Source organism: Helicoverpa zea, chromosome 24, assembly GCF_022581195.2.
Source record: "Helicoverpa zea isolate HzStark_Cry1AcR chromosome 24, ilHelZeax1.1, whole genome shotgun sequence".
NCBI classification, from domain to species: domain Eukaryota; kingdom Metazoa; phylum Arthropoda; class Insecta; order Lepidoptera; family Noctuidae; genus Helicoverpa; species Helicoverpa zea.
In genome coordinates, this window is record NC_061475.1 from 7,634,122 (window position 1) to 7,649,685 (window position 15,564).

At 36.2% G+C, this 15,564-nt stretch overlaps 1 protein-coding gene across 1 annotated transcript; it reads right to left on the reverse strand.

Moving 5' to 3' along the window:
- Positions 1-3,574: 3,574 nt before the first annotated feature.
- On the reverse strand, positions 3,575-6,987 carry LOC124642296 (CLIP domain-containing serine protease B9-like). Its single transcript, XM_047180659.1, has 4 exons — positions 6,794-6,987; positions 4,856-5,033; positions 4,366-4,541; positions 3,575-4,115 (listed from the first exon to the last, which is right to left on the reverse strand). The coding sequence occupies exons 1-4, from the start codon at positions 6,870-6,872 to the stop codon at positions 3,727-3,729; spliced, it is 822 nt and encodes a 273-aa protein (XP_047036615.1). The 5' UTR covers positions 6,873-6,987; the 3' UTR covers positions 3,575-3,726.
- Positions 6,988-15,564: the final 8,577 nt, after the last annotated feature.

The window sequence follows — 15,564 nt, forward strand, 5'->3', positions numbered from 1 at the left end:
GTCAAATTGGGCTCATTGTCCAACAGAGTTATAGCATATGCCGTTGTGAAGGTTTTTGTTTGTACTAAAATTGTTACTATGGGCACTACCTTCAATTCCATGGCAAAAAAAAAGATATACACCTAAATAGGTTTACATATTACGTAGGTATACATTCTGGTTAACAGAAACGAAATGGGTCGAGATGCCATCGCTCAGTATTACTGCTCGTGTCTAACAGGTAGACGCTCAGTAGGAAGTTGTGCTCATATCATTTCAATAATATGGTATCTAGGGTTAGGCAGGCACTCACAATTTAATCCACCGGCAGGATATTTAGACGACATTATTATTGATATTGATTGAAATGTTAACAAAAATAATTTTAACTGTTAGCAGCTGTTTTATTTTTTACTAGCTTCTGCCCGCGACTTCGTACGCGGATCCTGTCCCTTATGCCAGCGACTACGGGGTCAGCAAAATCAAAGATCTGAATAGTCTGATATTGAATTTTAAGGGCCCGTTGACTTGAAAACAACGGAATACGCATAACCATTAGAAACGTTCCATATATTTAATTTTTGTACTTTAACGGCAAAAGCACAGCAGACTAAACAAAACGCTGAGAACTGAACCGCAATAGACGTGACCATAGGGATAAAAGTAGTGATTCTAATTAGTCCGCATTTAAGTTGTGTGTGGCAAAAATATTACACGTATTATTACGTAAAAAAACATTAAATAGATGACAAAGTCGTGGTTATTTAGTGGAAGTCGTGGTGGTTTTGTGGGTAGAAAACCAATCTCTCAAGTATGAGCGTGCGTCTTTGATTCCAGGTCTGGCAAGTGCCTGCCAATGCAACTTTTCTAAGTTCGTATATACTTTCTACGTATATTTTGGATACCAATGACCGTTATTTGGAGGGGATGTTAAACTGTAGGTTCCGGCTGTCATTGAACATTCTTGGCAGTCGTTATGGGTAGTCAGAAGCCAGTAAGTCTTACCAAGGGGTGTTGGTTTGAGCGGGTAACCGGGTTGTGGAGGTCAGATAGGCAGTCGCTCCTTGTAAAACACTGGTACTCAGTTGCATCGTGACTGGAAGTCGACCCTAACATAATTGGGACAAAGGCTCTTGAGATAATAACGACAATAATAATGAGATATAGGCACCGCAGGACATCTGAGGCTGATGACGGGGAGTAGCGACCCCGCGGGGCTATACATACTGAGTTCTCCAGGGAGAGTATAATGTCCCCCATCTCCGGCCGGTCGGAGTGAACCATGACGGGGGTAGGTCTCACGCCTCTGGCTTGGCTTGGCCGTCCAGAGTGGAGTCGCTAGAGCAGGATTAGTAGCCCTGCTCGGAGGGTAGGTGCGTAATCTGCGTTTAAAGTCCGACGAGGTATCCTCACCCTTCAGCCGCTCATGTCCCTGTTGCCCTCTTGTTGCTATTCAGTGACTGGTTCCCGGGGGCCCAGTAAGTGAGGTGGCGAGTCTCCACCTGCCATTTTTACATGTACCTAATACATTGTCATCCACTAACATCCCATCACAATAGCCCAAGTAGTTTTCCTCCATAGTTAGCAATAGTTTGGCACAGAACCGGGGATTGTCTTTTTTTTAACGACGTCCACCGGGGATTGTCCTTGGGTTCATTTCTATAGTGTATAAAGGGATAATCGTCGGTGTTGTGTCACCATTTCATTAAAGTTGTCTCAAAAGGGCTTCAGCGTGTTGGCTTCGGCCCCACGTTTGCCTCCCAAAAATTCGGAACTCTGTAGTCCCGAGGTCTGAAGAGACATACAAAATAATAATGAGATATAATGCAACAAAGTCGGAGAGTGGGGGCTCGTGACGCCACGTCTAGGTATGTAAAATTTGTACTAAGTAGTGACTTAACACGAAATTCAAGCTTTGTTGTATCTTCGTTATTATTTGTTTGTGTGAGAGAGAAAAGAAAAATACGTGTCCATTATTTTAGGGTTATCTAAAAGACGGACTAATTACTTTTTTTGATTCACCATACCTATTTCATAACATTCATTTCTATACATTCCAAGTGTAGTATTGCTCTTGAAGTTCCACATCAGGTGTTCCAGATCTTCAATGTTTATACGTCAATAGAGAGTCCTTATCAGATAGAACCACTTTTGCTAAAACTTCATATCTTCATATGCTATAGTCTAGCTGGGCCCCTGGAGTTCCACATCAGTTGTTTTAGATCTTCAATTTGTATAAGTCAATAGAAAGTGCTTATCAAATTGAACAACTTTTGCTAAAACGTCATACCTGTATATGGTACAGAGAAGCTGGGCTCTTGGGGTTCCACATCAGGTGTTCCAGATCTTAAAATTTATTATCTCAGCTGAAAATGCTCATCACATGAAACAATTTTTGCTATGGCACCATTTTTGTATCTCTTATAGTTTTGTTGGTCTGTTGGAGTTCTGCATCAGGTCTTCAAGTTTCGAAGATAAATTATAGCCTATATGTTGACCAGGTTTAATACTGATACAACAAAGAAAAAATCATTGAAATCCGTTCAGTAGTTCGGAAGATTAGCGTGTACAAACAAACAGACATACAGACATACAGACAAACAGACAGAATTTTTTTTTTGGATTTGTGCTCCATTACTGTTTCTAAACCCCGCCCAATTATTATTTTTTTAATATATTCAATGTACAGACACAGTTTTTTTACAGATTTATTATATGTATAGATGTATACATTAAACCTGGAATTAAAACTAGTTAAAGGTGTTCAATAACAAAACCTACACTACCATAACAGCACTACTTTTTGCAGAATATTAGTTTATTTATGGTCGGAGAAAAATATTTATAGCAAAATAACCCCATGGATTCTTCGCAAAAATGAGTTTAAATCTTTATATTTAGTGCTTTACAAGTATATCCAAAGTGGTCTCATCTCTGTTGGTGGGTGAGCCCAGGCTTCATACATTTTTGCCCATGGTCCTTTTATTGGTTTAATTTTGCCGCCCCCCAAATAGCATTTGCCCCACGCTCCGCCACTGGTTGATCTTAAATCGTTTTTAAGAATCTTTAATTTTGAAAATGTCCTTTCAACAGATGTACTGAACTGAAACCGGCAGTGTAAGTAATATTCTTAGCGCTATTGCTGTGTTCGGAAATATTGAAATCAAATCATTAGTAAAAAATATTGTATTTTTTTAATATTACGTGATAAGTCGCTCGATTTGCCGCCCCCTAGGACGTGCCGCCCGCGTGCTGTGCACGCGCTGCACGCCCGCTTACGGCGGGCCTGCTTATAACTGACTATGGAGTATTTTTTCATTCACTTCTGGTAGTCTATTCTTCCTAAGAAATCATTTTACAAAGTATCCGTTTTAGAGTAAATTTTAATAGCACATATTTTGACATCTCACATTTGAGCTCTTAAATCATTTTAAAATAATAATAATAAAAAAAATCTGTTCCCTGTCAATAAATTACTATATTTGGCGTGGAATGTTTATTTTATACAAAAATAAATGCAAATATTTTACGTTATTTAAATTATAATTTTATTTTAATAATAATTTAAATTTAATTTAAATAAAAAAATATCCACTTTAAAATTAAGAGATCACATAATCAGTTTTTATTAAAAATTAAATCTTATTTTTTTTACATTTTATCTTTATCATAATCATATCACATTGCTGTCATAGAAGTTTTATTTACAAAAAAATCGTTTACATTTAACATAGCCGTTGTCGAATTCTATTGTGGATCCAAGACCGTAAGGATCCAATCCATGTGATCAGCTACGTTTGTATAGATGCCTGGTGAATCCTTGGTTCCGCACTGGACGTTTCCGTGGCTGGTGACTCCCCATAGCTCGATGGTGTCTCTTACCCGGGTGAGGGGACCACCGGAGTCTCCCCTGCAAGTATCGATACCATCTTCACCACCAGCGCAGATCACGTGATCAGGAATATGGTTGTACTTGTAAGCAGCCTTGCATTCAGCCTTGGTCCAAAGGGGCAGAGGAATAATCTTCTTTACGTGGCTATAGTAGCCCTTTCGGGGGATCTCTCCCCAACCAGCTGCAAAGAATTGCGTGTCTTGTTCTAGGTCTCCGGATGGTAGGCAGATGGGTCGGATGAAATCTGTAAATAAGGGACATTGAGATTAGAATAAGCTCAACAGGTTATATTTGAAAGATTGGATGTCTTTAACGGCCTTTCCCAATATTCTATCTATCTATTGTGTTGGATAGGAATTTGACATTTATACTTGTTTTCGGCCGTAAGCTAACGAGTTTTGTTGTTTAAACTGGGTAAATGCGTATGTTTTGACACTTTTTACTCTAGATTCGAGAACTTTTTATGGTGGTATCAAAGATTTGTTGATACATACCGGTATAAGGAGCGTCTTCAGCCAGCCTAAGAATAGCAATATCATGTTCCTTATTGCTGTAACCTGGGTGTACGATGATGTCAGCCACATCGATCCTGACGATGGGGTCAGCGCACACTCCTCGCACGCAGTCCTCCTTAGAATATAAGTCGTATTCGCCAAGACGGGCGACTAAACTGGAATTAGATAATGAAATCATTAATAACATGTTCTTAGTTAAAACTTATGTTAGTATTAAAAATCAGGGATAGAGAAATCGAATTTAATGGTGACATTTTTTCATAGTTGTCAATGTAAGATAGACCAAAATTACTAAATACTAAAAAAAGAGCAAAACTTCTAATCAACAATTACGTTCACGAGTATTTCCTATTTTTATTTTCACAAAAGTTTGAATACAAAACTCTATTAAGAAACTAAAAATTGAGCAATTTTATTTTTGCCAAAAAATATGCCTCATTAAAACTTGTCATTCAAAATTGATCCTTACCGACTGAACTTAAGAGTCCTAACGCAATGAGCGGCGGTGACAACATGGCGATTATCAATAAGGGTACCAGCACATCGGATCTCCGTGTCAGTGTCACCACGCCAGTACTCAATGTAGACCAGCCAGGGGTTGTGGTGGACGAGGTTCGTACTCGCTTCTACACCACACTTTTCTTGTTCTGTAACAAAGAAGATGTTTTATGAGTAAAGTTTAAAGAACTGCATACTTCTTTAGGCTATAGGCATATAGGTAGTAATATTCTCTGTCCGTTTTTGAAGTTGATGGAATCTTTCCAAAAAATGTTTTTACTTTTATTTACGATATGATGGAATACGAAATTGAATTGAGTAAAGAGACAATATGGAAATAATATTGTCCCTGAAATAAATTTTTCCTTATTTATTTATAAATTAGTTTAGAATACTATTTTTGCCCTGATAGTAAATTTAGGTTAAAGTTGAACATGAATGATTTAAATACCGAATATGTATTTCCTTTCGTTAGTTATAATATTTTAAACTTTAGTTTTTCGATTTTTTTTTTTACTTTAAGCTAGCGTTTCATGTACTGATTACACATATTTGGTGATATTTTTCACTGTATAATTCTAACCTTAGCTGTGTTATAACTTAATGTTATTCAAAGTTAAAATGATTTATACGTAGCTATAAATACTCTGCGTACATATTAATCAGCTGCATGCGTTTGTTATGACGAATAAACTGCAGGGTTTTACCAGTACTTTATGAATGAACGCAGGTTTTATTGAGTAAACAAACCAATCATCGAATGGGCGTTAATTTTACAACAAATATTAATTGTTAGTTCCTTCCTTCCTCTACATTTCGTTTGTGACGTAGTTTTGCTATTAGAACCTTGTCACAGTTAATTTGGTTGTTTTTTACTTTTAGCTCCTTTTTTAGTTTGAGGCATATTTTTAAGAATACTAAAATATTAAAGAATGGGTGCAAAATTTTAATACATTTTAAAATGAATAACCACCACTTTTAGGTACGTGAATTTATATTATTATACAAAAGCTATGACCTACATTATGATCTACTGCCTCAGTAGAATTACTCAGTGAGGTTTTTTCAAAACATATTGGCGCATACGCAATTAATTTGACCATATTAAGGAAAACGCGTGCCACACACACACACACACACACACCCATACATACATACATGACAATCGGCGGTTTAAACTACGTCAGTATTAAGGAAACCCTTTAGAAAAATCATTGTGGGAATTACAAGTGTATGCTATTTCCCTATATTACTGATTAGTATACTGCGCAAGAGTCTTAGCTATACAATCTTGAATGAAAAAAGTATGTTAAAATGACCAAAACATTGAAAAAATGTACAGTAATAAGTATATTGACTAAGTGATTACTCGACTTAAAAAAGTAGGTATGACGACATAGGGTGTGGTTTAACAATAGAGTTTGGCAGCCATTTTATCTGGCCGCTCTCTGATTGGTCGATACGGGCCAATCAGCGCCATCTTATTTTGTACTCCTAAAATAGGAGTGTTTGGTGAAAGATATGATATGAGTTACGTAGTTTCAGAATTTTATTTTGGTAGACATATAAAGCTTTTGAAGCTTTTTTTTAAAGTTGGTAGTTTTAGTGTCGCTTTTTGTTATATTAGTTAGGGTTTTTTTTTAATTTCTAGAATTATTTGCTTATGATTGATAGCATACTTGTTCTGTACTTTAAAAACTTTGTATTTTAAGATCTTTCTTTGGCAGTTATTTGTATTACAATTTAATAAACTTAATTTTGGCTAATGGTGTTGATTTTAAAGCTACGTTTTAAGCACGAATCAAATAATTAGATCATAAAAATAGTCACAAAAAGCAATTAGGTTATTTCTAAAGAGCCCTGTATTTTGTAGAATTTAAGTAAAAACAAACAAATCCGTGCAACTTACCATTTCTGAACCACTGAGCACTCCAAACTCCACTAACCAAGACACTTAGGGTAAGCACACACTGCACAATTGACGCCATCTCGTAGTTTTCATAAAAATTTCTACTTTTCAAGAAATGTAGGAACTTTTATAATCCTGACCTTAGAAAGGTTTTAGGATGAGATTGTCGGTACAACTCCAAGGAGGTCCTTGTATAGTTGACCGCACAATCCGTAGCGCGATGAGCGAATGAACGCTTTGCCCTATGTCAATGACATATATATGCCGCAGCACATAAAAGCACTGTTATTTCCTTGTAATTCAAATACGTACGCGTCAAACAAAACGCAGAATCTGATATTAATTAACAATTAAACTATCCGAAAAATTGTCCTCAATTTGTTTAATTCAATAAACAAAAAATACTGCCAATTTTTTGTCACAATTATTAAGACACAAAAAATATTTAATAAAAAAACTAAAATAAAAAAACGAACTTTCTAAAACACAAAAACTAAAAATTACTCAAAAGAGTTTTTGAGCACTTTTTACTTTCACAAAGAACTTTCATGAAACGCATCAAATGAGACAGTCGACTGAGTAGCGGTGTTTATGACATCCAAATATATACTATGGTTTTCAGAACCTCACCGTCCGTATGAAAACGTGGATAAAAACAACTCGAAACGCATTAATGAAATAGACCAATCGCATGCTCCCGGTGAAGTGTAGGTTTTATAAGTTAGAGCAAAACAGCAATAAAAACAATTAATATTAGTACCTACCTACTTATTTATTTTAAGTGTGATATAGAAGTGATGTAATCTCAGTCGGTTTTACTGGATAGCAGTGTTTTGATAGAAATCATAAACAACGTATTTTCCTCTTAGATTTATTAGATCTTCATTTAAATGCGACTTAATAATATTTAATATTTATTAAAAAAACAACAGAGTAATTACACCTTCTGAAACATGAAATAATCAGAACATATAATATATTATTTACATAGATATTTACAGAACTACAAACATATTTAAAATCTATCTACATAAATAAAAATGAATTGTTGTTCGTTAGTCTGATTAAAACTCGAGAACGGCTAGGCCGATTGAGCTAATTTTGGTTTTAAAATGTTTGTAGAGGTCCAGGGAAGGTTTAAACGATACGAAGTTCGCAGGATCAGCTAGTAAAAATTAAAACTATCCTTGTAAAAACATAAAACTAAAAAGCGTCAGTGTTTTAGAATTCTAAACTAATTAGTTTATTTACTTTTATGAGTGCGATCAAAAACTTATTTGAGAAATTGAACAATTTACAAAAAATGCATTGGGTTTATAAAAACTCTTTCGGAACATCATGGGCACTACTTGCACGGTGCCAATGAGTGGGTCTCATGGAGAAGAACCGGCAAGAAACCTTTCAAATGTTATATGTTATAGAAAAAATTTAGTACGTTATTGTGAAATTTGGAAAAAAATGCGTGGAAAGCCCCAGTACAATCAGCTGAAATAAAAATAAAGATTAAGTTAAATTGAGCTTTATGAGATAAAATTAATAATTCTGACGAGAATATCTTAATTCCTTCTCTCACGCTTTTCAAGCGATTTCAAAAATTATTATTTTCATTAAAGACTAGTAAAAAAGGTATCTATGTAGTAAACAAACTAATGCCAATACATAGTATGGATCGTCATTTGTTTACTTGTCATAATCGCCACGCAGTCTCCTGCATGTGGAACTTAGTGTATTTGCTAAAGTATTTTAGTCTTTATACTTATGGCTTCAAGGTATTTATTTGATTGAAAATTAATAGCGGCGTGTACCTAACTTTTAAAGATGACGATAGGATTTAATATATAAATGTATAAGTAGGTAGGTATGAAGTGACGTTTTTCAAACTATTTTCGTTCAATATAAACAAAGTTCTGATGTAAAAGACCAATAAGCTGACAACGACTTACTAAGCTTTCTTAGAAATTGTGTTAATGACGATTTTCTATTTGAAAACAATAACAAAAAACATTGCTTTACGGACGTTTGTCTATTTGAGGGGAATCCCTTGTTTATAAAAAGGAAAGCGTCATTGACCCTAAACCTAGCTAAGAACCCGTGTTTGATGACGGCAGATCCAGCCCTTGTAAAAGTTTGTAAGATATCTGATATATGTACGTAGTTGAAAATTCACATACATTCATGAGTACAAAAGGGTAGTACATACGAGATGACATAGAGAGAGAAAATAAGGAAGTAAATAGAGAGAGTATAGAGAAAGTACAAGAGGTGAGATCTAAGGTAGACTGGCAGAGAACGTCTGAGGCGTTAAGTCCGCCGCTCTGTACAGTGCACATTGTGTGAAAAGTATAAATAAATAAATAAAAGAGTTGAGTACATAGGGCAAACACATAAGAAAGTTCGAACAGAGGGAGAGTACATGAAAAGAAGAAATAGTAATGTCACAAGGGCTTGCACGGTAAGGAGTGGGTATTTTGGGGTCTATCTTTTATCTGCCTAATTTGAATAAATGTTTTTGAGTTAGAGTTTATACGTAAATATCACATATGGTACCCGTGGTAAATAGCTTAATAACTTTCACTGGTACCAACGTAAGCACTTAGTGACGTCTAGCATAAACTCGAAGAATGTAACACCTAGATATTTATACCACAACCAGTTTCAAGAAACTAGTTACTGACGTAGATATCAAGATTGCAATACTTAAGGTAATCAATGTATGGCGTAGATCGCTAGACACGTTATTTATTTTTAGTGCTACTAACGGGGAAAAAAGTTGTGAGGAAACCTGTTTATAAGTAAGCCCTAGTGGTAGTTTTCTCAAATCCCCTTAACAACCTCTTTTTGTGCAAAATCATCAAATGAATCATTATCACTCTATGGGTGCAGCGTGAGAGAGTGTAAGACTCACACTGACTAAAACCACCATGTTTCTTCTTAAGCCCTTTATCAAATCAAATCTCTTTATTTTCAGGCTGCATAGGCCCATAATTATATGCCTTAAAGACTAACATACATAATACATTATACAAACATTGTTAGTACATAAAAAACTTAAATCTATGTTAGTAACACTTCACCACGCACTATGTCACTCCGTGCGGTTCTGTGGCACTTGTCCGCGGAAGCGACGGAACACCACGCCCTGTGGCCAGAAGTTCTCGTCCAACACGAGGTGCAGGAAACACGTCGGCACTCGCACCACAAACGCCTTGAAGTTGGCGTTATAGCGCGACTCCAGCAGCTGCACTCTCGGGGCGTACCGCAGCTTCTGGCGTACGTACTCCACGATGTCCTCCGCCTTAGTGGTGTATTATTTATGTACCAGGGCCTGACAACCTCCGACGGGGAATTGTAACACCGGCAACTTCCAGCCTCCAGGCTGCATCGTGAAAGTTTCTTAAACCCCAAAATGATTACGGCAAGACCCGAGCATTGAACCCTTGATCAAGCACAGCAGTCACGGATATATTATAGAGAATTCGCTAATATCCTAATTCTATGAAGTTGGTCGCAAGACGTAGAAAATAACGAGCTTAGAATGATTACGTTTACTAGCAAAACTAAGTAATATGACGTAGTCATCTTGAAGTCAATAATATTTACTTCTCCTGTTTTGTGTCTCCCCTAGTCACCACTAGGGTTTTTTACTGTTTGTAAACAACGAGCACATACTTTCTTTTGAAGAAATATTTATCTATACATATACTTGAAACCCTGCCTTATCCACAATTACCTACTCCACAAAAATATTGTTAAAATTACTTGCTTGACTAATCTTCGATACTGACAAATTATTGTAAAAAAGTGTGAGTCCCTTTCAAACCGTAATCAGCCGTTAGCTTTTCCAGTACCTATTGACGTTGTAAAATGTTTTATATTACGAGATATGATCAAATTGAAATGACAAGTTAATTGCTGAATTTGAACTGTTTCGTCGATGTGTACCTTAAGGGTTCAGTTTAGTTGTAATGAACAGGCTAAAATAAATTAACAATCATCATCATTATCATCTCAGCCATAGGACGTCCATTGCTGAACATAGGCCTCCCCCTTAGATCTCCACATATGCCTGTTGGAAGCGACCTGCATCCAGCGTCTTAGGGCGACCTTTATAAGGTCGTTCTGTTCACCTTATTGGTGAACGTCCAATTTACAATACGCTTTGTAAAATTGTGGTAACCCATTAATTCTGCGTAAAAAGATGTTTTTAGCAAGAATTTGCTCTTCGACGTAAAATTGACCTTTGATTGCGGTTTTGTTATATTTTTCGGCTTTTCCTATTATAATAGTATCTAATGCATTTCTATTTAATTGCGTTATTATTGAATAAGCATTATCACTTGAATTGTACGTAATTTTCTCAGAATACGTATTTGTGGTTTACCAAATATTTAACAAACTATTATTTGCACCATTTTCTTTTCAGGGGCAAAGATCGTTGCCAACTTGTGTAATTTGGGACCATTTTATATTATTATTTTAAAACTTTTCAAGCCTATATCAACTAAAACTTTGGAAAGTGGTAAAAATTTTGAGTATAGATTTTGCAGACAATCTCCGGCGTGAAGTACCTAAGATCCCAAATTCCGAAAATGCAGAAAGTTTTTCATTTCATTATAGGAACGTGGAGTTTAAGACGCAGGAAACAGCCAGCAAATTTAACAGAAACTTGATAAAAACAATGCAACAAGCATAAAATCTTAAAATTTTTCAAATCATAAAAGCCTTACAAAATACATGAAATTAAAAAATCTGATGTACTATAAATACATACTCCTTAATAGCCATTTATCATAAAACTCTAATATAAATTACACTGGGTTTTTCCCAACCTTCTATAATACCTAAGTAAGGCGTCAACCTGTCTCGCTAGAAACGATGAGACACATCGACTTAAACTGGGAAAACCAGACACTTTTGCAGTACAATATACAGTCACCATTCAGTGCATTATGTGCATTCAAAAGCAAATATTTTATCAATGATCTATTTTTAGTCGCGTTGCTGTTTCATCAATTCATTCACCTGCTTAGCCTTTTCCCAACTATGTTGGGGTCGGCTTCCAGTCTAACCGTATGCAGCTGAGTACCAGTGTTTTACATAGAGCGTCTTCCTATCTGACTTCCTCAGCCCAGTTATCCGGGGAACCAGAGACCCCATGGTAAAACTGGTTGTCAGACTTTCTGGCTTTTGACTACCCGTGACGACTGCCAAAGATGTTCAAATGATAGCTACGACCTACCATTTTATCGTGCTTTTCGAAATACAAACCTTATGATCGATGAAGCCGACCCCAACATAGGGAAAGGCAAAGTCAAAATCAAAGTTCAAGGTTAGGCAGATACTGACATGGATAAATAATCAACTCTATAGAAATTCCATAATAATGTTACAATACCATTTTCCCTATCTACCTGCATAATAGATGAGATAATCAAATTATTATCCCTATTAGTTCTTGGAATTTTAACTGTAATAAATATGACATATATTTACCGTTAATTAATTACATTATAGGCCACAGTTCATTCAGGTACGGAAAGTACCTGCGAACGTGGGCAAGCGAGCATTTAAAATATGATTATAGTTTTTGGATTCTACTACCGTTTGATAGATTGGCTAATCGTGACTAGGGGCCTGTATTTTTCAAGCGCAATTTTCAACAAAAAACCCGCGATAAAAAAAAAGATTTTTGTGTTCTATAATCAAAATTAAGAAACACCACAAATACCGATATCGTAGTTGAGAAAAGCAGTGCATACTCGTATAAAAACTCACACATACGGAGGACACTACCACCTATGGTCAGGCGTTAAATAAACAATACGTACCTATTAGGAATGCTTTCTTAGAAGATAAAATCTATAAAGAGTTGTGTTTGAATAGCGGCGTAGGATTTTAAACCATTCACCATCAGGCGGACAAGTCCGCGGTAGTACCCATTTCAGTTCTGGCTTCACTGAAGTCACTAATTAAGTGACTTTAGGGAAGCCAGCCGATCTATCTACCAACTACATCTATAAATAAGATACTTTTGCAAAAGTTCTAAAGTTGACAGTAAGGTTGTGAATGAACTTCAACTGTTACATAATAAATTCTCTCACTAAAAACGGGTACGTCATACAATGGGTTTGTCCGGATAGTATGGACAGGCGCACGTGCGCTTACTCGCGCCTCTAATACAATTATTGAGAAGGCGCTTTACATAACACATTCAGAACAATGCTACGGAAATTCAAATTAATTAAACCCATCAGGGAATTTGTTTGGCCATTTCTTTGAAGCTTATAAAACGTAGAGGTGAAATCCAAAAAGTTATATGCAGTATTTCATGAAAATGTACGAGCTAGCTACTTAAGCCAATTTCTTGTAATTGATCCGCTAAGAATCTCAAAGATCATTCATCGTCACAATAAATAGTGTCCAGTCTACTGCTGGCCTCCCCCAAGTTTGATTTGCCCACACTGTGCTGGGCATGCATATTTTTGGCGTGAAAACAGAATTACTTTTGCATTAAATAATATTAGTAAGAATGATTAATCTCTAACTTGTACTTATTTGTGGTACAAATGCAAACTTATTTTAAATTCGGTTCCATATTATCCATATACCTCTAAAATAAATAGGTAGTAAATATATTGTGATACATAATTATTTGTTTACTTAATGCAAAAGGAAAACTTGCTTCACAACAATGTAGGCACCTACAGGATAATTTTTATTTACCCATTGTAAGGTTTATCTAAATCATTGATTTGTTTTTTTTAGGTAAGAAAACTTTACTACGGCTCTATTTGTAAAGGTGAGAAAGGTAGTCGCTCTAGCTAGATCAAGTTAGACTTTAAGACAACCCCAACATAGAAGAGAAAAGGTTAAAAAGATAATTAACAATCTGATGATGTCCTCCTAGCCGATTATCGGCTACGGTGGCTGTTTTCATAGACGGATATCAGCCAGCTGCGCAGGACATATTATAGTGCACGAGCATTTGCGCAGACACAGGTGCACTCACTATTCCTTCACTATCATAGCCAGATGGGACGGCAATCCAACACCACTAGAGAGAGATCAAGCGCCCGACATTAACGTGCTTAAACTGATATAATAGTTTTTAAAATAGGTATTTAGTAGTAGTTCTAATATATGTTTTAAATACCTACTCATCTTGCATTTCCTGTGATGTCACAATAACAGACAAGAAATGGGAAATCCAGCGCAACAATTTATAGTAAATAGTAACAATAGTGTACGTAATACGTAGACGGAACTTTAATCCCCTAACACTCTATGACCACGTGCTGTAAGTGCAATTGCTCTTACGGTGCACTTACATTGTAAAGCGTCATTCTCATCTACAATACAGGGTGTTTTGTGGCAGACATCGCCAAAACAGTTTTTACATATGTACGTAATATAGTTATCGGCACGAATCTTGAGCTCTGACCTACATCTGCGCAGAAGTGATTTATTAGCAAAGAACCAATCCCGAGTGACGGCTATGACGCGATGCACTGCGGGCCAATCACCGCTTTAGCCCGCCCCCGCGCCTCACTTTATACCACAAAAGGGACCCAATAAATTACTTCTGCGCAGGTGAAGGTCAGAGCTCAAGATTCGTGCCGATAACTATATTTTTTGTCACTTCAGCCAACTTATCAGCCAATGAGCACTATCTTTTACAGCAATAATAACTTTGTTATAAACACAATCATACTAATTATCCGGTAAGAACGGACGCCGTTAGGCGAATACAATAACAGGAAACAAGTAAGTAGGTGCAAGATGTCAATCTCTGCTGAAATATTTGTTTCTTCTCTTTGACACTCTAATCCCAGGATCTACTGATCCAATTTGGATAATTCTTGGATAGATATTTAGATATTTAAGATAATATATAATATATATAATAGAAGATATTAGATATTTAGTGCATTTATCGAGAGAGTGCGTAAAGTAAAACCAGTGAAACTGCTAGCGAAAGGTAAAATCTAGGTAAAGTGGCTCGTATGTGTGTATATGAAGGAGCCTTTACAGGAACATTACAGTAGGAGTATCTATTCCCTTCCCTATGTATTAATTACTTACCTACGTCACAGTTTTGAGTCGCACGTGCGCTTAAACCAATATACTATTTGTGACGTTATTAATTGGCTTTTTGCCTGGGCTTTGCCCTCGTGAGAAATATTTCTCGTTAGTTTCACACTTATGTAGCCTATGACAATATTCATACCAGCATTAACTTGTAACCCGCGTGGTGTGTTGATTAAATGTAGCATATGTGTTAAGACGCCACCGTGATTTTGATAGCCGTTTGCCATGCCAAATTATAGGACTACCCGCTTACCAATGGATCTGAAATTTTGATATAGGTAAATTGATATCTTTATCTAGATTCTGCCAGAACGAAAACACGATACTGATAATTTTACTCGATCATAATTAATTCCGAAAACACGTCTAAAAAAGTACTATTTTTGAAATTACAAGGAAGTTACACTATCTTTATGTTTCAAAATTACTCTAATATATTCTTAACATCAATATTAACGTTCTGTCAAAGTCATTTTTCCATAACTATTACCAAACATTTTTAATTAAAGTTTTAAGATATTGGATTTTTTGAGCGGCAGCGATCATGATAGACGCTACGCAATTCTGAACCTTATGTCCGTGCTCTAGCGATTGATACACAATATGTACGGAGACGAGCCAGTCCGGCGATAGCCCTCGTCGAGGTCGGACCTGCGCATGTTGTCGCTCCGGCCGTAGGTATA